This window comes from Telmatherina bonti, assembly GCF_933228915.1.
Source record: "Telmatherina bonti genome assembly, chromosome: 24".
Taxonomy (NCBI): Eukaryota; Metazoa; Chordata; class Actinopteri; order Atheriniformes; family Telmatherinidae; genus Telmatherina; species Telmatherina bonti.
Genome location: NC_136633.1, coordinates 17,545,418 through 17,570,241, shown reverse-complemented (window position 1 = coordinate 17,570,241; position 24,824 = coordinate 17,545,418). Strand labels below are relative to the sequence as shown.

The window sequence follows — 24,824 nt, the reverse complement described above, 5'->3', positions numbered from 1 at the left end:
TCCACAGAGTCAGTTATCACTCTTTATTTCCTGCCTCCGAAGGCCGACTGTTTATCTTTTCATTTTTCTGGGAAGTTCTCCAGTCCTTCTTTATCATGTTTGTTTGGAGTAGAGCATAAAACTCTCCTGTATGCTGCTTTTAATGGGTTGTAAGATTGTGTAAATATAGCTTTTCTCTCTGCCTTGTTGTCTGGAAGAACTCCCACAATATTTTTACTTGTTTAGCTATAAACATTGATGCTATGTCTTCAGTCCTTCGCATCTACCTGTCACTTTGGCGCTTAATTCCACTTCATGTAGTTGGGGATGCACTGACAGACCTGGTAGTTGTAGTAAAATCCATCCTGGCACACAGGTCTGGGCTTTCTGCAAGGGAGCCTGTAACAACTAGACACAAGAAAGACATGGATAAAGAAAAAAACGTTCGATAAGAAGAAGAAATGTGACAAAAAAGTGAGAGGCGGTAGGAAAGAAGCAAATTTTTTAAATGGGTGAGGTTGAAAGGAGGAACTAAGGAGAAATAAAATGCATACACAGGGGAGATGATATTCTCTCGACATGCATACTATGGATTATTCACATCACCACATCCCTTTTGGAAAACGCCTGATCCAAGTTTTATCTGCATGTGCATCAAAAGATTCTCTGTGAGAGAAAAAAGGAGTGTTTTTCTAGGAAGGAGAGAATTCTGGGAACTCTTCTTCAAAATCTCAGCAGGTGTATGGTTGCCTGTGGACTACCTCCTGTGACCAGATGTTGAGTCAAACAAAAGAGACTAAACAATACAAAGACTGATGGAAAAGAACAATAAATGCCTGTGCGTTGAAAAAAGAAAAACTGGATTTGGTCACACAAGCATTTGTAAAGTTTTTGCTAGAATTACATCCTGGATTAAAACCACCAACTTAGCTGCTATATTTGCTTTCACTAACAAACAACTAAACTTGTGGTTATGGTTATACCACCACTTGCTGCCAACAAAGCATAACCTTTTAGGAAAAACAGACATGTTTCACAGAGACCCCATGGAATTTTTGCACATGTGAGACATATGTCGTAAATGGGAAACATGTCTTTTAGGAACCTTTTCAAAGTAATAACTTATATACCATATAATCTATCTAAAACACATGCAAATTCACATCTAAAACCCTGGAAAGTTTCATTGCCAAATGCATATATAACTTATGGAATCTATGTGTTTCACATGTAATTGTTTGCATTTGTGTTCCAAAAAACCAAAACCACATTTACATTTGCAAATTGTCCTTTCCCACGTCTCACATGTGCTTCACATGTGCAAAACCACACAAGTCACATTTAAAACCCCTATGATCATGTGAAACCAATGTAAATTCCAACATGTGTAACTCATACAAACACATGTGAAGCCCATGTGGTTTTGTATGCTCATGTTTTACGTCAAAAGTAGCATTAAATATGACAGTCTAAACCGCATGGGTTCTACATGCCAATAATAAAAAATGTTCCAAACCCACATTTGCAATGTAAAAAATTTGTTTCTCATATGTCTAGAATGGGTTGCATATACACAAAACCATATTGAGTCCCATGGGAAATGTGTGGTTTTTCATATGGGACAATTTCCAAGGTCTGAGCTTTGGGGAATAAATATTGCTATTCGTTTTATATTAATTATGACTTCCATAATTTAATTAAATATTTGTTTTTCTTCATATTTACTAACACAGAAACATGTGTTTCAGAGTTCATATGATTTTACGTTGTGATACCTGATTTAGCTAACCTAGCATTTACTGGGCTTCCGACATCTTATATACAACAATTCAATCTGTAATTTACTAACAGCATAATATGTCAATTCACCTCATTATTAATGAAAACTATATCTGTTCAGATTTGTGGATCCTATTTAAATGTGCCCCTTTTGGTGTTTCTTAAAGTTAATTTATTAGCAAGTTAATGCTGCCAGTTAGCTCATTTAGCAGTTAGCTTAGTTTGTAGCCCATAGAAATTTAGCTTGCAACAACTTTGAGGTTTCTATCTGTAAATACAGCAAACAACATGGCTGACATGAAAAAGTTTAGGCCTTTGTCAATGCAAAAGGGTTAGTATTCACTCAAGATAATGGTTGTGATCAAGTGGCAACCTCCGGCGGTTTGAAGTGAAGCCTGTGTGGAAGTGCCAAAAACTGCAGTTCTCCCTCAATCCACTAGGGGATAGCTGCAAAACCGAGCAAATCCCCATAGACTCGGCTCCATCCATCTTTTTATATACAGTCTGTGGTTGTGATCAGGTTGTGATGCAGATTTCAGATCTTTTGACAAACTTTGCTAATCAACCATTGTCTGCTAAATCAATAGAACAGCTGATTACTGGTATTTTGTTCAGCTGATAATCAAAAACATCAGTGGTACTGAAGGCCAAGACTGATTTCCCCTCACTGATTTATGTTGCTAGGTACTGTGCCGCCCCAGCTGCACACTGTGTAGCATGGAAGTCGATTGATCTTGATTGTGGCTTGTATTGCTAACAGTGGTATTAGTTAAATAGCTGTAAATTCAGGTAAGAAACATTACTCTGCATGGAAATATTAATCTTATACTTGCTTCATTCACAACAACAAAGATATCAGAGTCGAGTTCCCAGTTTTTTGCATGCCAACCTATTTTTTAACTGGTGTATGTTTAAATAATAGATTTTGAACATTAACAAATCACATTTGATAATTCTATGAATGAAAGTACAGATTTTTATTAGCTATTTTTGTAGCATTCAGCGATATTTAAGCTATATTTAGGTATATTTTGGGTAAAGATCTTATGTCAAGTTTAGGAAACTACTATTAAAGGTAATTTGTCTGTGTATTCTAAACCTTTCCCATATGTAAAATCATGAGAATGAAACAGTTACATAAAAGCTCATGCCTGCTCATTTGTTTTTATAATGCCTGCTCCATCTTTCGCAGAACTACCCGCCTGTCTGCGTTACTTGCTGTCATCAAGTTCACTAAGTCTCTTTCTCTCTCTCTAGGCCTCTCGGGTCAGAGAAAGGTTGGAGCTTTGCATGCTGGCTGTGGGAACCACAACACACATGCAAAATACAAGCTTTGAGACCCCTGATGTCCATAAAAGGTCACATTGAAACATGTGAACGAAAGGGCATGAAGGGAGAAAGTTGTAAGGAATGTTTGATATGTCTATCGAGTGTTTGTTCTGCAGAAGTACTGGTTCATCACCCCAGCACTCCCAGGATGATGACTTGGGATTACATACCAATGGCCCATCAGTCATCAGGAGCATCATACAGAGAAGCAGTTCTTCCTGTGGAAGCTGCAGTTGCAGGTATTTATGATGACAGCAGATGTACCGCTTTAAGCAGAGGACATGTGAAGTTATACTGAACAGTTTAATATTTAAATTAAGTTACTGTGGTGTCATAGTTACCTTTCTACTTAAGTTCTACAGCAAAATATTTTTTTTTGGATTTATGTCCTTCTATAGGAGCCAGTTTGTCTTGGCCAAGTAGTACTGAGCTAAGCAACAATCAGGTACAGACTCCTTGCTTTCTTGTGCCCCTACCTGCAGGTGTTAGGGTTGAACCTCTTGCCCTGCCGCAGACACGACTGTGGACTCTCTCTGCACTGACACAGGCAGGTGTCGGGGTTGAGGGGCTGATTCCCAGGACACTGCGCTGCACATACACAGCCACACAGCTCATCATCCCACCGCTGGCCAGCAGGACAAGACTTCCCCTCACCTTGTCCTTCACACTGGCACTCACCTGAAACAAGATTTAGATTAACATCCCTAGGTAAGACATCAGGGGAAGCCACTGTCAGAATCAATCTAGCGTACAGATTTTGCACAGCACATGGGGAATCAACACAGTTTGGCTGAATATCAGATGGTCGTGTTAGGACTTGTTAGAAATTTGCAAGAAACCCTACTTCCCAAAAGCTTCTTATATCTGTCTATATTTTGATCTTCATCAGTTACGTGGGAGTATTTACTGTAAACTGGTTTCAATGAGACAAGAAACAGCTAACCAGACCTCTGTAGGTCTTAAATTAGCTAAAAAGTCGGGTTCACAGTGATGATGGCCCACTTTGATTTTGCTCAATACAAACTGATGTTATCCAAGACAATTGGGTTAACCTATGTGGGATTCAAGCCAGATCAATACGAAATACAAGAATAAGCTTGAAATGACTAACACAAATGAACAAATAATAAGGAAACACCTTATTTCCTGCATAATCCATAATAAAACTGACAAACAAACCCATACAGGGCCTATATGTCTGTTTATTCACATCTGCTGGGAGAACAGGGACAGTGCCTTTCCCAGCAACCTTACTTCTTCTTCTTCTTTTCTTCTTCTAGATGACAATATATATTTTTTTTAAATATTGTCATCTTTTCTCATTGATCAGCTGAAACAATAAAGTGCCTTAACCGAAATCCTCCTTACAGGTGTTGTGGTCCAGTTTCCAGCCTGGATCACAGCTGGCTTCCGTGAGTCCGTTTTGACAGACGCACTCGCAGGTGGACACCTCTAAAACCCTGTTGGGCCCACAGAGAGCCAGCAGACTTGAGTCCAGCGCCTCTGGAAGACATAGTAAGAAGAGATGAAAAGTAGTATTTAGTTGTCTTTGCTTTAAATCACATTTCCCACTCATCGTCCAGAGAGGATGAATCCTGATGACTTTTGGGATTTCTGCTGTCAACGTGAGGTTGATGTTTTTACCACAATGTTCTGACTTTTCAGTGATTTAAATAATATTTTGCAGAGATGTTCAAGCCTTGTGGAAAATTCATTTTAATCATCTGGTCACAGATTAGATTCATTTTGTGGTTCAGTTTGGATAAGGATGAGGATGGTGCTAATTAGCAGATGTAAGCATGATAACAGGCTGAGCTCAGAAGAATTTTATAAACATTGTACCTGTTAATCTTAGGCATCTTGATGACAATGTTTAGCCAAAAGTGGCAGGGCTAATTATTGTTTCGTGGATGCCAGCAAGGCAACCGGCTACAGTAACTGTTCTTAAAGTAGCAGATTATAGCAGAGATGCTGGTCTTTCTTTTTCTTGGCTGTCAGTGAAGCTTGACACATAACTGTGGTAAGTCCAAAGAACAGAAAACGTCTCGTTTTGGCTTTTAAGCAGCGTTGACTGGAAAGATCAGCTGGATATGTTGGCACCACTATGTCCAAAAGGGGCATATATGTATTGCTCAGAAATATGTGGGGTTTTCTATTCTCTTTAGGCATTGGAAAAATTCAAAGTAGCTAAAGATAGTAGCTGTGCATGACTGTACAAGTGAAATGCCACAATGACATTCCTGCTACAACTGAATTGACATGCATCGGAGAGAAATTTTCTTCAAATCATTTAATTTCCTTCCCAGAAACTGTCATCATTGTTGTCTATGGTTGTTGAGTTCTGCGGAAGAAAATATTAAAATCAACATCACATTCCTAAATGAGCACGGCAGGGATACTTTACTTTAATTTTGCACTCTGCATTGGAGCTGTGGACCATTTAAAAGGCCTTATCCACCTTCAATGTTCGTGCCATATTTACTGACTTAATTCTACATGTTTGTTTTTTCTGTGGCAATACTTCAAAAAGTGATTGGAACTAGAAAGAAGACACATAAAGCAATGAATTTCTACAAATTAATTTAATGGAAAATACTTTAGAGGAAGAATGCCGCGGACACTTTTAACTTGTTATTTTAAAAAAAACATGATCGCCTGCTAGAAATTGGATTTCCTAGCTAAACTATAATACATGAAAGTACTGGCAGAGTATTATTCATTTGTTTCTTTTCCTAGGCTGAGTGAACTGGATGGCTGGCTGCCAATGAGAACTTGCTTTGAATAGCAAAGTAGAGCTATAGTTTAAATTTCCTGATTTTTGAGGTACAGCAAATGCAGCATAATTTGAATTTGATGCTGGGCCAGGATAAAGAGTTGAACGTGGATGGATATTATTACCAGGAACTGTGACACATAAATCCACTATGAACCCGAAATGACTCAAAGAACAAAATTCCCATTATTTCTTGTGAACTATGGGAGGAAAAAAGTACCACAATGAAAGATAGAACAGTTTTGAATAATTATTTAAATAGGTAATTAATTTATTTGAATTGGAAATGCATAACTGAATAAATCATTTAATATGTAATGAATGTAATGAAAGTATCACTGAATTAAATATTTAAAGATTTTTAAAAAATATTTTTAATGAATTATTCCATGGTCCCAGTGTACCATGGATTCCTCTTATCCATCAGTCTGACTGTCAAACCAAGTGGGCATGGCTAGTGTTGGGGGCGAATACAAGGCGAATACAGATGATATTCTTCTGAATCTTTTTTTAAAATCACCATTATAACTAACAGGTATAGACTTTAAATGTATCGATAAATACTGCCATCTAACAGGTTGCAGCAGATTGACTGCAGGGATCATTTGTGTAGTAGACTTGTAGACTTGTGGAGAACAATAACCATCATCATGTCCAGATCTGTTGATGAGCAATGGTAACAGTTTAAATTATTCCTTAATGCACTGAAGGTCAGGAAAATTACATAATTAAATATCCAAATAATTACATCTTTTTAATATGAATTTAATAATTTAAATTACTTAAAAACACTTGTTTGTGAACTTAACAAATTATTTTTCTTTTATTTATTGTTTCTCATTTTAAAAAATAAATGAGATTTATTTAATTATTTAATGCTGTATTTATTTATTTATTTATTTATTTAATTGTGGCACTTTTTACCCTCCATAGAAACAGTGCAATGCTAGCATGGGTTGCATGGTAAAGAAGAGTTTTCTGTTTTTAAACCACTGGCTTGAGTGTAACATACTTTGCATCTCTTTCTCAGAGTTTTGACCCCTGATACACTGATCAGCTTGAGTTAAACCACAGAATATTCTGACCACGTCCTTCAATGTGACTTATTCACACCTACCTGTTTCTCTCTGAGAGTAGTTGATCATGTCTGCAGACACACACACACAGTTCTCTGGATCCCATAATGACCCCAGGGCACAGGGATGTTCAGGAGGGGAACAGCTACACACACACACACACACACACACACACACACATATATATAAATGTTAGTACCAAATGCATACAAGAAAAGCGACTCATGAATGTTTGCCATTCCTCACACTAACTCACAGGTGGTCTGCTGCTGCTCGTCTTATGATGGAGTGGAGCGGCCGCTTGGACAGACATTCACATGATGTGTGATTGATGAACGTAACCATGACAGCTGAGCGATCCATCCTGGGTGGAGACAGTTCCATCAGCTGGCAGTGAAGAAGATAAAAGTTACATATGCGTGTGTGAAACAGTATATTGTGAAAGAAAACATCTTTTCCTTCTGCTGTGGCTCGCTTAACAACATGACTGATCAGTGGTTGTTGATGTAATTTTTAAGTGGTTGTGAAACTGAGCATGACTGTGTATACTATATTGATTGGTTGTCCGGTTGCAGCCTACTCCCACTGAAGGAGGGTGTGTTGTGTTACAATTGAGTCAGTTACATAACTGGGCAGAGTGGTTTCTGTCCCACATCCAGAGGCAGTTTGAGGTGTGAGAGGAAAAAATGCAAGCACCATCATAAATAGATACATGAGACGGCAAAGAGAATTTAACTGGGTCACTTACTGTTTTGTTGACAAAAGCGTGACTGGTGTTGGTGCAGTAAAAAGCCTCGTTCGTGCAGCATCCACCGCAGCGATGCAGCGCCACACAGCGAGGGAGATAGAACTGGCTGGTGGATTCTGGGTACTCCTTGGCAACCTCCACACACACCTCCCTGGGCTGGCATGAGGTTCGCTGCATTTCCTCGAGGATGACTGAAAACAGGATTAAGTTATTGGATTTTGTTTTCTGAGAACATAAATGCAAGAGAGCCATTTAATCATTAACTTGTCTATTACCACCCTCTTTTATCTGTCTCTTGTGTAACTACATCTGTGTGGCAGGTCATAAAAACCGGACTTTTCTGGTTACATCACCAACAAAACAATTCCCATTTCCAGCAAGATGAGGGAAGTTTCTAAAATGCATTAAAAACTTAAATGTCAAATCTTTCACTTAGTGAACTTAGCTTGACTGCCAGCCTCTTCACTGACCAACTTTATTAAACATAGAAAATTGATGCTAGCAAGAAGAGAAAAAAGACGTCCTTCCTTTTAATTACTTTTTCAGTTAAAGTGAGAATACTAATTATTGGGAGTTATTCAGAGGAATCACGCAAAACTCTCCTACAACGTCTCGCAGCGTCCCGGATGTAAAGGTTGTATAGTGTCAGTTTCTCAGCCTCGGGACAATGTTGGGCAGCAGCGGCTCAGATATATACACATGATAGATGTTACTATGTCATCAAAGAATCTGGAGTTTTAAGGTCAGAAAGTTATGTAATGCATCTTTAAGAGTCTTCTCTGGCAGACATAGCGGTTCTGCTGCTCAACAGTTTGGCCTATTTATTATCTGATTCTCCTCTCCATGATGCATCATACATTTTCAGTAAGAGATATGGATTGCAGGCATGCCAGTCCTAAGTCATGCAGAATGACGTCTTGCATTGTCTGGCTTCTATGAAAAGATATCACCTCGACTGTCACACAGAGGTATGTTTCTGTTTAAAAATGCAGCTCACAAAATAACAAATTGCAAAGTAACGAATTGCAAAGTAACAAATTACAAAGTAACAGATTACAGTAATGATATCATAAAGTAAACTAATGCACAACACCTAATATATCAGTAAAGATATTACTTTCATATACTGTAGGCATGCCTTTTCCTGCATTACTCAAGCCATGTTTGCTTGTGTGTAAAGTTCTGATCTGTTGAAGTGGTGCGTACATGCATTGCCTGTATAAATCCATTGGGCACACTGCCATAGAGACTGATTTGCGTGAAGTAACTGCTCATGTAAAGGAGAGAAGAAAACAAAAATGAGGACAGAGATGAGTTTTGGCCAGTGGCAATATTTCTCATTCCTTTCATTTAATTGTCGAAAGGACAAAAATGTTTGTATGAAATGCATTTAGTGCACAGGCGACAAGTGTCTTATAACTAGTGCCAAGTGAATGCGAATAGTATTTAAGCAAGTATCAGCACAGCTTGGCCTGATCATCGCTTCCTTTATCCTTTTGTTTGTTGGTTTTACAGTGAGGCACATTTCTGCAGACAGGAAAATTGTTCTTTCATATAGTTTATCTGCATTTATACAGTAAACAATATGCAGCTGGGCTAAATGAAGATATGTTAATGATGTTTCTGTATGTAGCTACCTAATAAATTAAGAAACAAGAAAGTAAATTATTAAGTTGTGAATTTACTTTTCAAATGCAGCAACTCATAAAGTAAAGTCATTACAATGTACAGAAGTACAACTAGTAAATAATTACTTTTTTAGTAACTACCCAACTCTGCTATATGTGCAAATCATCCATGACATGTGACTGATACACATTACAGATGCTAGTTTTCACACGTTTCCCTGATTAGCCTGGTTTCTCTTATCATTAACGCGTAAAACCAGAGGTTGTGTTCTTTGTTCATTTTAAAAGTAGCACAGTCTCTCTCATGAAACACTGACTCACCTAGTCACAGAGTTGTGATCTTATAATGCAGTTTCTTGCAACATTTTCCCAGATTTGCTGAATGTTTACATCATATTATACATAGTAGATTTTGAAACGCCAAAGTTTTTTGCAATCTTGGATTGAAAATGTTGTGTTTTTTGGGACTTATTGTTGAGTTCCTGACCAAGATTAGCATAGAAGGTGAGTCACAACCGTTCCATGCTTACGTAGTCTTTGGGAGATGCTCCTTTAATACCCAACCCTGACACCTTTATCTATCACAAATTAATAGTAACTTGTGTGTTCTTAAATATTTAGAATACATAAGTTAGAGATTTGGAATCAGCAGCACCCCATTCTTAGAATACCAGTAACTTAAAGCTATTGCAGGTAAGAAATACACCAGCTTCCTAGCAGGATAGCAGAATTGAATCCCAATGCCTCAAAGCTACTATCAAAATATATTGATTATTACTGAAGCTAGAAGATTCCATCTCTCTCCAAACTTCAAAATGGAAGCAGACTTATCCAGTTACTTTAGTAAAAAAAAAAAAAAAAAAAAAGGTCACAAATATGTTTAAACACATTTAAAATGACTGAGAATTCAAACATGCAACTATGCAACAAAAACTGGTTATACAGGACAAAGGATGTGCAGGATGGGTCTGTCACATTCAAACATCTGTCCACATTGTACTGGCACCTCCTGGGCAGATACTGAGCTGAATTTGGGGTGGGGTGACTGGGGTCTGTGCTCAGGTGTGGCTCCCATTCGCCCCGGTCTCGGGGTCCTCCTGGCCTGCCACTGATGGGGTCCCATTTGCAGGATCACTCTTCTTCGAACACTTCACTCTGTATATTCTGCATGCTGACACAGTCACTGTGTCATCCTGCAGATTTACTCACTAAGAGCTATTTTCAGTTAACTTTCTTTGTGTGTTTCTGATTTTAGTTGAAATATCTGACTTATTTTTAGCTTCTGACTGTTGTTGATTCTGTCTCCCTGCGGGGACCATGGGATGTCCTTTTGTTGTGTTTCAGTACAGGTGTTGCAGATTGTCTAGAATCTCTGGTTGGATTGGATTGTTTCTTTTGTGATGTATCTGTCTCCTTTTTGTTTTCTGTCTATTTTCCTTTTCCTTTCTGTTCTCTTTCTAACCTCTTTCTATCACTTCCGGTCAGGACCAGCACTACAATGTAAATTCTGTCAAACAAATATTTATTCAAATAAACACACAAATAAAATATTAATTCAGATTATCAAGGGAATCATCATATCTATTGAGCTCATCTTGCCAAAGCAAATTTGCTCAGCACAACACAGCAGCCAGACCATCACTCTGCTGCTTTAATCCTGGACAGGACAAGTAAAAGTAAAAAAGAAGAAGAAATGAATATAAAAGGAAGCAAGTTTACCTCCCAAAGTACCATCCACTTTATAAAGAGCCTCCTCCCTCAGCTGAACCCACATATCATTGTTGTTGGAGTGGACTAATGGGCTCGCTGAGGAGGCTGAAAATGACGAGGAAGATGGGAAAGAAGAGGCATGCCATGCTTTCTTCCTCATGCAGTGGTAAATTAAACCATATTCAGGGTAGATGTACTGTAGGAGTTGATCCACGCTTGTCACTGTCTCCAAGCTGGGCTGATCATCTGATTGCATTGGGGCCTGGAGAATGGAAAAAAGAGTCTTTTTACTGGGAATGCAAGACAGAATTGTGTAGTTCCATTTCATTATGTGTTACTGCAAAGTATAATCTACTGAGATAAAATAATAATGAAAGAAAAAAATAGAAGTTTAGGAAAAAATAGGTAGTTAAGACAATAAAAAAAACCTCTAATTTAGTTTATATATTTACAGTCAAATGTAAGCAGCTTTGTATATGATGCATAAAAGAATTTAAAAAAAAAACAAAAACACACTCTCTTGATATTGAAGAGTAGACCACTTGGAAAATCCATTTGGAAAATGTGGCACAAGGTTCTTGTTTATGGAAAAAATAAGATAAATGGAATTAACAGTGTCAGATTTGCTAGTCTGTGTTGGATAAACAGTGAATACCACAGCTACCAATGTGTTGTGACATGTTGGTGTTGGCTGTGAGTTACAAACAGCATGCATGTCCTCCCTGTTGTTGAATCTACAACAATTTAGCAAGTTTTAATTTCTATTTGAGCTTATGTTTGGCTTTTTGTTGCTCCATGTTAAACAAGCTGGACACTTGAAAAAAAGGCAAAAACTGAGAAAACCTGCTTGGCTACTGCAGTACTCTTGTGCAAAAGTCTGATCTAAATGTGGAATACTTATTAAGTTAATATGGCAACATCTAGCATCTTGTTTAATAGCTCCGGATGTGTCCATTAATGCAATGTTACTTTAAATGGACTAAACAGACTGGAAACTGTCAGCTCACATTATCATGTAGAATACTGACCCACATGGAAAGTGTCAGTTTACAGTAAACATCATTTTATAAACTGCACCTGCTGTGAGCCACAACCATAATAATTTTTCTATTAGCTTGACAAATAACTCTGTCAAGCTACAGTACATGAAAGCTAAGAAGTTAATTGTGTAAATGAATGGCTAATAGAAGCTGTTAAATCATCCTTGGGTTATTAAGTATCAGCAGTTGTTCTCAAGTGGCACTTTCTAGTGGGAAGGAAACAGTGTGTTTAGTTTCCCAGGCTGGGAAGGGACAGAATGGCACAGCTGGCATTACCTAAACAGAAACCTGAGCTGAACCCTGAGCTGCTATCAATCTTTCTATTTATCTCCAGTCTACTTCGCCCTCCCTATCACATCTGTAGCAACACATTTTACTGTCATTATTTACCTGATTAAAAATTAGACTCTTTATTTACTGTTCTGCTGATAAATCTTCACTTTAAACACATGGAACACAAGACTGCAGGCTTGCTAGCAGTGCATTTTACTGTTAGTAAATTACACTGTTAGCTAAAAGCTAACAGTGCAATGTTATGAAGCTCACCGAACATGGTTGCTATTTTCTCTCCTTTTAGTTTTAAGCATTTTTATGGTCTAGTGACACATATTTAACAGTAGATTAATTGGAAAGGGGTTGAAAAAGAGTGGGAAACGACCTGCTGCAAAGGGCACTAGGCCGTGACACGAACCTGAATCAGCTGCACCAAGGAGGGCACAATGCTAAGTATTCTAAAAGGTCTAGGTTAATTTATTTATGTATACATTTCATGCCTAGGTGTTGGAAAATTTTATCAAACAACTCTCAAAAGACTGATTAATACATATAAAGGGCTTTTTAGGTTACACTTAGTGGTTTATAAAATGTTTGCTAGCTACACATTCACACAAACGCTCCTACAGCATCTTTTTAAAGAGGAAAAAGTCCCCTAACTCAGATCAAAAGGTTAATCTGGAGGGGACCATGAATTGATTGAAATACTTCAGTATAACCAATGGACTATTAGTTGGCTGATATGGCAATAACTTTAGCCATCCTGCTAGCTTAAATTGTCTTAGTAACAACTGAATCTGATGTGCTGCTTGTTAGTTTTAGGTTTAAGATAAAATTTTTGTGTCCAAAACCATCATCTTTTTATGTTTGTTTCCAAAACTTTCAGAGATTTAATTGGATTTATTTGTATATGTTATATGTGTTACTTTCAGCAATTCAACCCCAAAACAGTCTTCCTTTGGGCTTAACAATAGAAGTATTTTTTTTACAATAAATTCATTCTTTTCTTTCTTTATTCAGACTCTAGGTCCATTAAAAATATAGATAAAAAATAAAAAAAAACAGAAAATTCTGCAGTTGTTTTTGTTTATTTAAACATGCAACTGTTAATTGCTACCAAAATGTTTGTTATTAATTTAGTTTCATAATTTTCATGTGAAATGTGTTGCAGGATGCAGGATTGCTGCTGCTGCACAGAACAGCAGTTCTCAACCACTCTGAGGCCTGTTTTGATCCATATTTTAAGCAGTTTTACCTCCAAGTTTTCTTGAATTTAACGTTTCAAATTGACTTCCACTCTTAATCAAAGTAAGTTTACAGGATTACTGAGGAAGTGCTGGATCACAATTATTTACCACCCAGTGGCTCTCTCCTGCATTTTTAGAACAATTTATCTCCTAAAGATCTGGGTCGCTTTTAGACAACCTTAACATCTTTACACGGTTGGAGGTTCTTTCCAGGTTTCAGTAGTGAAGGTGTCACCAAATACTTTCATACATTTGCCAGACATGACTGCAGGTCTATAGCCAAACCTAAGAGACCATGAATCAGAAAACAAATATCTACCAACAACTAATATTACTCAGCTTTCTTGAGAAATTTCTGCAGAAAATTGATGAATATATACTTTTTTCCTTTTAAGGCTTTCCCATGTTGGCTCTTTGTCTTGATCCTTCTTTCTTCTTTATGGTGATGAGCAATCACATGGCATGAGGTCATTGCTGAGGGACTGTGAGGTCATCATGGTCGGATGACCATTCATGTCGCATTCTTGGGTGTGTTCAGCATAACAAACTGCTGGCACAGATGTGAAAATGTACACACACCCATGCGTTTATCCCTCAGTCTCACATCTAACTTAAACATAACATGCCTGAAGCTATACTTTTATAAACACAACCTACATTTGCAGCTTTAACTGTTTGGGTGTTACTTTTTTTTTTTTTAATCTCCGCCTACTTATAAAGAATTTGTCTTTCTCAGGAAAGTTACCAAACTCCCAACAGTAAGCTGATACTCTAGTGTAGACGTCACAGCTTGAATCATTGTTGAGGTTTCAAACTTTTCTTTTCTTAGGTACAAACCAACGTCTCCATGAAGATTTGAAAATTTCAAAAGTGCTTGAAACTAAGCACAGATTTCTCTTTGTGCCTGTCCTATGGATATCACCTCTGAACCCAACTGATGCAACCTGAGCCGCCTCTTGCTCATGTTGGGCTTGAATAGGATCACAGAACACTTATGGTTGTATAAGAAGTAGCCATGTTTACTTTGTAAAATATATATTTTTTGTATACTTCTGTAAAAAGATGAGCTGAAACATTAGCAAGATTTCTAATCAGTGTGTCTCGCTTTTTTCTACTAAGTGCTGGACAATATAGACTAAAACAGGTCCAAATCCTGAAACCACCTCCACCATGCTTCATAGTTGAGATAAGTACTCTGAGAGTTTTTGAGTTGCCTTTTAGTGTCATAGCTTTTTGTTATTTACCCTTATCTACCTGCTTTCTTCTGAAAATGTACTTTTCTTGTGTATTATTTTTATTTTACTTTCAGAGTTAAACTGTAGTCATAAGTTAATGCTTCCCTCTTGGTGTCCGTCTTATTCTTGCCTGTTGGCTTCTTGTGTTTTAGTATTTTTTGCATTGACTTTTTGAATTAGCCTTTTCTTTCTCTGGACTTTGCATATTGCCATCTTTGTTTCAGTTAATGCACTTAAAATCACTGTTTCTTTCATCCAGCTAATCTGCTTCTCTTTAGTTCAACATTTAGATCCATGACTGACTCTATTTATGCAAAGTTAAGGAAGACTCCCAAGCTGTAACAGCAGAACTCTTCTTACAGCCTGATAATGGACTTAATCATTAGCCAGTAGATGATGGATGGCTTTAGTTACCCTGGTAATTATTCTTTGTCCCTCATGGACTATCATGCATGATCTTGTTGGGCAGCCACTCCTGAAAATGGTAACAATACTATTGAATTTCCATTTTTACACTGCTTGCATGTCTCCAGAGATGGTTCTGCAACATGTTGTAGACTGATCAGCATCAGTACCTTTAACTCAAAAGAAAACTCATTTGTTGACCCCATGATGCACTTCCACAAATGTGCAATAAAGACACAGTTTTTTTTTACTTGTTTCAAAGAACTGTAAGAAAATCTGACAATGATTTAGGCCATATATATGTAGAAATATAGAAAGGCAAAAGAAAAGTTTGGATTCAGATGGATTTGTTTTCTGATGGTGGAGATTATTGCATACATTGGTATTTTGGGGTTTAAATTGCTCCCTGAAGACCAAAACATGTGATTTCCACCACTTAGAAGACGGTGTAGTGACTGCTTCTGCCACTTCTGGAGGCATGCACCTTCACTATGTCGATTCAGTAAAATATTTTGCTTTTTCCCTTTCATTTTTCACTGCTGTGTAGTTGATTACAGACATCTTGACATGGTTATCAGGTTGCATAGATAAGAAAAAGAGAAATGAGATGTCTTACCTCTGTACCCATGTCTCCAGTTGGGTAAAAGTCTGTATATTCTTGTCCTGAGCACAAATTGCTGATATTAAGCATCCATAGGAGCACAGCTGGTATCCACATAGTGAGGGGATGGAGAAGGGAGGAGAGGCGATATCGGCGAAGACAGGAAGGTGGAGGAGTCTGGGATGAAGAGGAGGAAAACGAGGAGCTGGAGGGTTATGGCAGAGTTGGCAGGTATCTCTGTGCTCTCTTCATACTATCCTGGGACAAAGTTGCTCTTCCCGCACAGGCTGTTGAAATCTGGGAAATCAGCTGAATAAATCATGATGAGGAGATTTTCTTCTCTTCCTTGTGTTAAGCACAACTCCTTTCTTCTTTTCTTTTCAGAGGAGCTCTCTCCTCTCTTCTTGCAGCGCCTCCATTCTTGCTGTTAATTTGATGTCAGGTGTCTCTGCTTGGGTTTTGTCTTCACTCTGCCTTTATATCTTACTTGTCCTTCGACTTAAGTTATCCCTCAGTGTCCCATTTATCTCCTTCTCCCTCCAGCCTTGGTTGCCCTCGTCAGCCTCCTCTCCTCGCCCTTCACACTTGTGCACCTCCTTGCTTTCTTTATCTGTGTATTTTCCCTGCTCGTCGTACAACAGTTGAACAGATTACAACAGCCTCTTCATCTATCTGCTGTCTCCTCTTTAGAAACCTTCAGGGCAAATCTTTCTCTTTCGTCTTCCTTTTTTCGCTGGCTTGAAAATCTGTCACAACTTTTCCGTCAGGCTTTCTGATCCTTAGAAAAAGCATCAAAGAGGAACCAAGAACAGTAAGAGCTTATTTCAAATCCTGTTCCCAAATGAAGTTTCTAAAAGAAGTCCAGCTTTTGGTATTGAGTTCTTGTCCAAACAGAGGGAGTGTGCGTCCTGCTCTCAGGCGTCCCGCTGGAGTGAATGAGGGGGAAAAAAAAATACAAGAATGGAAGGCTTGTATCTCGTGGGCGGAGAGATGGATTTTAGAGATGGCTCGTGCATTTCATCTGATTATACTGGCTTACTTTTTTTCCTCTTTCTCTGAAACTGCAGGCTTTGTAGTGTCTGCAGAAGCATGCAGCGTCTCTGCACTGGAACGCTTTCACTCATCCTCTTCTTTGGAGGTTTTAAATGTGCTGGAGAAGCCATTCTTTTTTTTTTTCTTTTTTTTTTTTTAGCCCTTCTTGATAATATTCCCACACACAGATAGCAGGCTGATCCGCCACATAGAAAACCAGATTATCCTCCTCATCATTCTTCCTTTTCTCACACATTTATCATGTTGACATCGCTCCGTCTCTGTAATTCTGCTTAATGGGAGCAGCTGCTAAGTCTTTGAAAAATGCCTGTGTTCACCAGCAGCCAGTCATGATGAATTTCAGTGCCTTTTCATGAGCTGCTAATACCTTTGCTGTCTCTCTTCTGCTGTTTCTGCTTTATGTCAGCAGCTTGCAGCTCCTGCTGATTTTCTTTCAAGCCTGTGAGCAACGCCTCATTGTGAAGGCAAGCCTGTATATGTGTGATAGAGACATAAATGAAGCCACAAAACTGCTCTCACACCTGCAGCTCAGTCTTTTCTGTTTTTTTTCTCTCTCTTTCACACTTCACCAGGCTTTATCTTTGTGCCCCCCCCCCCCCCCCCCCCACTTTCTTCTTCTGGTTTAGTCCATTCTAAGTGCTAAAAAGACAAACTTCACATACCTTCTTAACTATTCTGCCCTAAGGCTGTGTATCACAGCGGAGGAGGAGGAGGAGGAGGGGGAGAAAGCTCCCAGAGCAGCTTACATCTTTTGTCTAAATTATAAAATCTTTTCTTCTCCCGGGGCAAAGCAGTTACCGACAATGGTAAAATAAATTACGGGGGGCACGGGCTGGAAAAGAGGAGGTAGAAGAGAAACAGGAGGCCGAGGAGGAGGAAGGAGGAGGAGGAGGAAGGAGAAAGAGGTGTGCCTGGGAAACACTCGTATGAGAAAACATCCGATTTCTGGGCCAGTCACTGCCAGCCTCCTCAAGGATTAAAGACGCACGCAGACACACACACACACACACACACACACACACACACAGTCAATCATGCTGGCAAGTGTCTGCTTGCAGTGCGCTTTATGTGTCGAAATCAACCAAATTCCAGTCATTTCTTTCTCTGTTTCATCATGGGAGCTTGGAACTTGTAGCTGGAGATGACAGAAGGAAGTTTATCAACACGAGGTTCATCTTATTGATTATTGGAGAACAGCTGTCAGTGTCGTGTAAAGAAAGGTAAATAATCATGCTGTAAAAATGATCCAATGACGTTGGTATCTAAGAGAATAAAACACTTTTCCAACATTAATGTAGCTGAATGCAACACGTAATGATTTTATTATACATTTAAAACTTGTGTGAGAGTAAAAGAAAAAAAAGGAAACCTGAAAAAATTAAACACTTTTTTATTTATTTATGTTTTTTTTTTTTTAGTTAAAACATCTGCCCAACCTGTCTGAGACAAATGAACTCTATGAACCCCTTTGAGATCAATCCAATATAGCTGAGACACGCAGGTCTCATCGGACTGGAATATCTGAGGTGAATGACGAGCATGCAGTCAGCAGGAAACCCACAACATGGATGGATTTTTTTCCAAACAGTTAAGCATGCAAGTCTCTAAAATGTTGCTTGTTTTTGTTGTTCCTGAACTGAAAAATGCAACCATCCTGCAGCATGAAGCTGAAGCTGAGCGGCAGGCATGCTGAGATGTTGCATTCTCTTACGCACAGAGAGAAATTCTCAGTGCAACATTTATTTAGTTCAATAAGTTCATTATTGATTGTGATAAACAATAAATCAACTATAAGACCAAAGGATGCCTAAAGTCGGTCCCTGAGGGCCGCTGTCTTGCATGTTTACCCTGTATCCCTGCTCCACCTGGTTTCCATAAAAATGAACCCAACAGCCAAGGAAGTTCTGCAAAATGACTGATTAGTTTGAGTCAGGTGTGTTGGAGCAGGGATACATGGAAAACCTGCAGGATTGTGGCCCTTGAGGACCAGAACTGGACACTCCTGAACTAGACTGACAGTGGTCAGTGAGATGGTAAAAAAGCCGTAAATCAGAGGAAACGTCCCTCACAGGGCAGTGAATGCAGCTCAGGTTCAACATGCAGTTTCTCTCGTTTCCCAGCTGTCCTTGCTCGGCGGCGTCTTGTTTGTTGAGCTCTGCTGGTCTCCCTCAACATCCTGTGCTCACCAGTAGATAGAGTGGCCTTTGCACCAGACAGCAGAGACACACTTCACATGTGGCAGAAACAGCATCCTGTTTTACTGAGCTGATGTTTTCTGGACTGGAGGTTCTTCTGCCTTTATTTCCACACTCTCATGTTTAAATGGGGTGCTTCATGTGGTCACGGCCTGGGGCAGGAAGACAGGGTGGGAAGCGTTAGAGGCAGCAATAATTCAAATGATTTTGATTTTAGGGTAGAAACGTGTTTAAAGGGATGGATGCAGATGAGGCCACCTGTTTCAACACACTGTGGGTATTTCCAGTGTTGGAGGGCAGATACGTTGTATTGGATTGTTTGGCGAGGTTGGATAGAAGCAGAGACCTACAGTTTGGCTACACTGGTCTGGTTATTATGAATTATGAGAAGCAAATCACACAGATTTTAGGATCATTTTAATCTTTAAATGAGAAACGAGGCATTAAAAGACACTTCATACCTGCTCTGCCAGAGCTTCTGACAGCAAACGGATGGCTTTGGCTTCTACTTTGGCTAACACAACTTGGGCCTCACCTGGAGACAACACAGCGTGTAAATTAACATGAGGAATATGTATTTGTGGGGATTTGTGTTACACTGCAGGCTTTAAAGACCCTTTTCTCAACATCCCTCAGGATTTAATGGCTGAAACCCTGTGGGATTTGTTTTGTGTGAGTTCTTGTGTGGTGTTGTAACAATCTGCAGGCACATACAGTAATTAAATGCTGTGTGGATTTAGAGTAATGACAGCTTAAGACCCTCAATTACATAAGTGATTTAAGCATGCAACCGAGTTGAAGGAAAACTCTCAGTTTAAGAGTTGTTTCTTTAAGTTGGATGTGAAAGGCATCGACTGGCCACTTTCTTGCCCTGGTCTACCCTTTCCACTGAAGCGAGGATCTTGGCCCCTGCAAAGTTGAGGCCACTTCCCACGTCCCTTCGGACTCCGGCGCTGTGGCTCTCTTCCTGTGCACGGCTTCCACCTACACACAAGAACTAATTCAAATATTTCTCTCCAAGGAGACTAAACAATCCTGAAATCACCCTGTGTAATAGTTTTCATAATCTCTGGGAGCTCTCAAGTGTTGTAACTGTCTATTTATCTCTGTATATACAAGCTAATGCAACAGGATGGTATTGGAGGTGGGTGGTCAGGGTCTGCGTGACCCTAACATGAGGTGTATTGATTCATAATGTCTGACGCTTGGTTGATAAAGCTGACAATGTTTGAATGAAGAAAGTCCCTCTCACTGAAAGCCAAAGACCTTCAAGTTTCCTCCAATTATTTTTCTGCAATGCTACAAACACAGAGCAGTGGTTCATTTCCCACCATCAGTACTTCATCCAGGGTTAGTTTGCACGGTTCTGAACCCGCCATGCTTTCTCCAAGTTGTGTCACAGCACATTCCGGGTCTTTGACACCATACCTGGCTTGGAAAGGTACAACTCATGAGATTTAGAAGAGACTTTATGAAGAAGACAAAGAGCTGGTGCCACCTGCTGGTTAAACTCTAATATATTTCATCAATTTGCAGCATCACAGGATATGTCAAGTTCAGGTGGTTATTTAATAACAAATGATAAGGTATAGTGATAGGGATAGTGCCTTGTCCTCTTGTACTTAATATTATCGATGGTAGTTTGACCTCTATTGTGCCGAGAGACTTTAAACATGCTGTGGTACAACCTGTTAAAAAAAAAAACCTGGTCTTGACCCTTTGGCCTTGTGCAGTTTTAGGCCAGTTTCAAAGCTGCCCTTTTTGTAAAAAATCTTAGAAGAAGTCATCTACATCCAGTTGAAGGCATTCCTGGATAAAAATAATATTACAGAGATGTTTCAATCAGGGTTTAAAATGAGACACAACACTGAATCTTTTGTATTATTTATTGTACAATCAGTTCACAAGGATGGAAGGATCTGAGCTGACTGTGTGTGAGGACAAGATGTTTGATTGTCTGACACCTTTTGTTCTTACTGATAAATTGTGTTATATAACCTACTTTGCCATCCTACCTACCCACTGCGGTGGTCTTTTCTACAGTCTGTTGTGTTTTTCTGACTGATGTGTCTATATCAGCAGGTCCCCAGAGTCTGACTGACTGTAGCAAAGATTTTTTACACCATATGTTTTTACCATATGTCATTGGCTTTCAAAGTTACAGTAAACCCTGAAGAAATTTCAGAGAAGAAAGTTATATTTTCCTACACAGTAATACTTGAATTAGAGCTCAACTGTGTATAAGGAGGCCGGAAGCTTCCATCTTTTATTGAATGCATGTTTATTCATGTATACGTTTTCCTGTTATAGTGTATGCAACTGCTTATTCATCTCTATTAATGAGTAGCTGAACACAAAATGAAGTCAGAGAAAGTGGTTATCATGCAGCAACAGACTCTAGATCAGGATTTAAACCTGGACCAGCTGCATTGTGGAGCGTTTGCCTTTTTGTAGGGGGCTACTCTACCCATTCAGCTAAACCCTGACTCTACATGTATGTTCATATTTTGTTTCTTTTCTTTAATCGTTATCAGAATTGTACCAAGATTTTCATGTAGACTTTGAGGAAAGAGAAGCATTTTTCAGTGGAATGTGAAACCAAAATGTTCAAGAACACACACATTCTTTCACAATATCTTTCAGGTAGAGGACTTATTCTTTAATCCCATAAGCATACATAAAGATGGTTTATGGTGATTATGACTGATGTAATAACAACTTGGATGATAAGACATATTACTCATTTTTCACACACTGTATCCATTTTGTATCTCTAAAAGGAAAAAATGCTAAAACATATGTTTCCATGTGTCTGTGTGGTTCTTAAGAGCAACCTTTACAGAAAAAACCCTTTAATGTGTCTAATAAGTAATTATTTTTACAAGTCATTTATGTTTATGTTTGTATACAGTATAGCATAGAATCATCCATCATGACTTTATTCCACTTGCACATGCAGCATGTGTGACGCAGCAAAATGCAAGTGGGTGTATTTAAACTTAGATATAGTTAAAGACCTTTGAATATTAAAAAACAAACAAATAAAAACAACCATGTCATTTTGAAAGAGGTCATTATTCTGAAATAAGAAGAAAAAAGTGGGTGCACAATTCCACCTGAAGCTGCTACTTGGGGTTCCTGCAGTTCAGCAGAGCCTTTGTGTTAAACCGAATCTAACGTAACACACTGGTCACACATGTAAAAGCTAAACACAAGATGATTGTGTGTTTTAAAACAGAAAAAAACACGCATGTAATCACCCATTATCCGGCCTGCCTACAGGAGCTTTACCTCCCGGGAGCGAGAATGCAGTATCTGGAGTATGAAAATACATTTCACAGCTTTTCTAAACCAGGGGTAAAACAGAGCATAGATCAGAGGATTCATACAGGAATTCATCAGCATGATCCAAGACAGCATGGCAAAATATGACTGGCTGGTTGAGGTTGCTTCACCTGCAAAGGAAGGATAGAAATACGGGCAGAAACATAATAAAAAAGCAACAATCACAACCCCAAGTGTCCTGGCAGCTTTCCACTCTGATCTTTTAGCAGTGAGAGCTCCTCCTGCAGCGACAGCAGTCGTCTGTGAGCGAATAACACGCACCTGAGATACTGAAACAGCTAAAACCCTCATACAGAGAACCACAATGACAGCACAGGGCCCCAAAAATGTGATAAAAAGGTCAACAGTGCCTGATAAGTGACTGATGACCACCACACACTCCCCTTGGCAGGAGCTGAACCTCTCTGGTTGTGCTAAGTGATCCTTCAGAATCAGCCCATTATATAAGAGAGAAAAGAGCCAACAGAGCGAGATCCAGATTTTAACATTTGCCACGGTGACCTTTGAAGAGTACAACAGTGGGTCACAGATTGCCACATAGCGGTCTACTGATAGAAGCACCATATGAGCTAACGAGACAGAAACCAGACAGTAAGAAACATAAGGAGTCAGAGCACACATCAGCCTCCCCAGCAGCCAGCACGTCTCTAGGTAGCGTAGCCCTTCGATGGGCATCACCAGCAGGCCCACCACCAGGTCAGATGCAGCAAGAGACAGGAGCAGGGCGTTGGTCGGGGTGTGCAGCTGTCTGAAGTGAGCGATGGAGATGATGACGAGCAGGTTGAGCATCACGGTGAGCAGAGAGACGAAGGCCAGCAGCGTGTAGAGGAGAGCAGCCTCAGAGCGTGGTCGAAACAGTCGGCTGCAGGAGTTGTTGACATTTGGAAAGCAGAGAGAGGGGTCTCCACTGCTGAACATCAGGAATGAGGCGGAGGAAGCTTCATCTATGCTTCAGACGCTTAATTTATCTTCCTCAAACACGCCCCCCCTCTGGAGAACAGCCTGATGGCTGATGCAACGTCTCTTCCTCTCTACAATTTGGTATTTTACTTTTGTTTGTTTGTAAAAATGTGCTCAGCGACGTGCTCGCTCCAAAGTTGCCATCACCACTTTGTGTCCCCTAGTGACACACCACCAGGAATTCAGCTGATCATACATTTATGTAGAAGTATTAAGAACCAAATGAGCTGAAATGAAATGATTGTCCAGGTCCAGATTAAAGTTCAAAGTAAATCCAGAACAGAAGTGGTGGATTGTGTGTTAGCAGTCAGATCCCGAAACCTTCATGCATTGTGGGGGAAAAAAAGAAAAACCCTAATTCTTGCAAAAGAAAGTATGTTAATTATAAATTCTAAATATGAAACAAATCAACATAAACATTCTCTGAACATTGGATCTGTTCCCAACCGTGTCCGTCACGTTGGCCTCGAGAACAAGAAAAGCATTCTCGTGCCTTGCAGAGAATCTAACACCCTTCAGTCTTCTCCTTTCCTTTGTGCACCAAAAAATAAAAAACAACATATTTGCATTTGTTAGAAGGCTAAGTACTTTAGTATAAAACCACCACCTAGCGGCATGTTAGAGATGAAAGAGTCAGTTTCATCGGTAAAAAGCTCCGACTGGAGAAGACTCCATGGGTTGAATAGCCTGCAGTGATGATTAAAGGAGAAATGCACTTTTCATGTCTCTATTGAAGCAGATACATACTTATAAGACATAATAATCTAATACTAATAATAGCAGATACTCTTAATTTAGTCATGCAGTGTTAAAATGAAGCTGTCAGGTCTTCCTCTTCCTGAAGATGACTTGTTCATTCATAACTGAGTCTATTACTTCATGATTGTGTAAAACAAACAAAGAAGAAAAAAAAAAACCAGGAGGAGACGTATCTCAAACCCTCTCAATACTTCAGAGGCAATGCAAACAAATTACACTAAACTGGTGGATTTTGGCTGAATCTTTTAAAACTTAAGACTCCAGTGAAGTTAATTAAAACCCTAAACAACCTCAGATGCTGGCGTGAGATGCTTGTTCTGGAAAGCTCTCTTCTCTTTTAAAGACATCTTTAACAGTGGAAACCTTAGAGGCTGAATTTGTTCTTTCCCTCTCCCATCAGAAGCTGAATAGCACGTGTGCCTGACTGGAGGCTGCGTGTAGATTTTCAGCAGAACTGAGTCCATCTATGCCATCATGTTTCACATGATCAACTGATTTCATTGCATTACTATCCTAAAATCTTTAGCAACTCTGTATGTGGTTATAAAACTGGAAAATATGAATGAAAACCTTAAATAATTATCAATATTTAATATTTAGGATGATCATTTTTATTTTTCAACCCAACCTGAACCTACCGGGGGAAGAGAGAAGGTTTGCTTAGGACCCCCTTCTAATCATTTGTAGTC

The 24,824-nt window shown here is 39.2% G+C and overlaps 2 protein-coding genes across 2 annotated transcripts; both read right to left on the bottom strand.

Moving 5' to 3' along the window:
• Nucleotides 1–268: 268 nt before the first annotated feature.
• On the bottom strand, nt 269–16,695 carry LOC306773943 (vascular endothelial growth factor C-like). Its single transcript, XM_079263892.1, has 8 exons — nt 15,839–16,695; nt 11,032–11,284; nt 7,685–7,875; nt 7,193–7,323; nt 6,978–7,081; nt 4,456–4,590; nt 3,564–3,765; nt 269–387 (listed from the first exon to the last, which is right to left on the bottom strand). Exons 1-8 carry the CDS (start codon nt 15,938–15,940, stop codon nt 282–284), a joined length of 1,224 nt encoding a protein of 407 aa, XP_079120018.1. The 5' UTR covers nt 15,941–16,695; the 3' UTR covers nt 269–281.
• Nucleotides 16,696–22,347: 5,652 nt separating this feature from the next.
• LOC306774007 (trace amine-associated receptor 13c-like) lies at nt 22,348–23,334 on the bottom strand (the record flags this gene model as incomplete). The annotated part of the gene is made up of 1 exon (XM_079263975.1): nt 22,348–23,334. The coding sequence occupies one exon, from the start codon at nt 23,332–23,334 to the stop codon at nt 22,348–22,350; it is 987 nt and encodes a 328-aa protein (XP_079120101.1).
• Nucleotides 23,335–24,824: the final 1,490 nt, after the last annotated feature.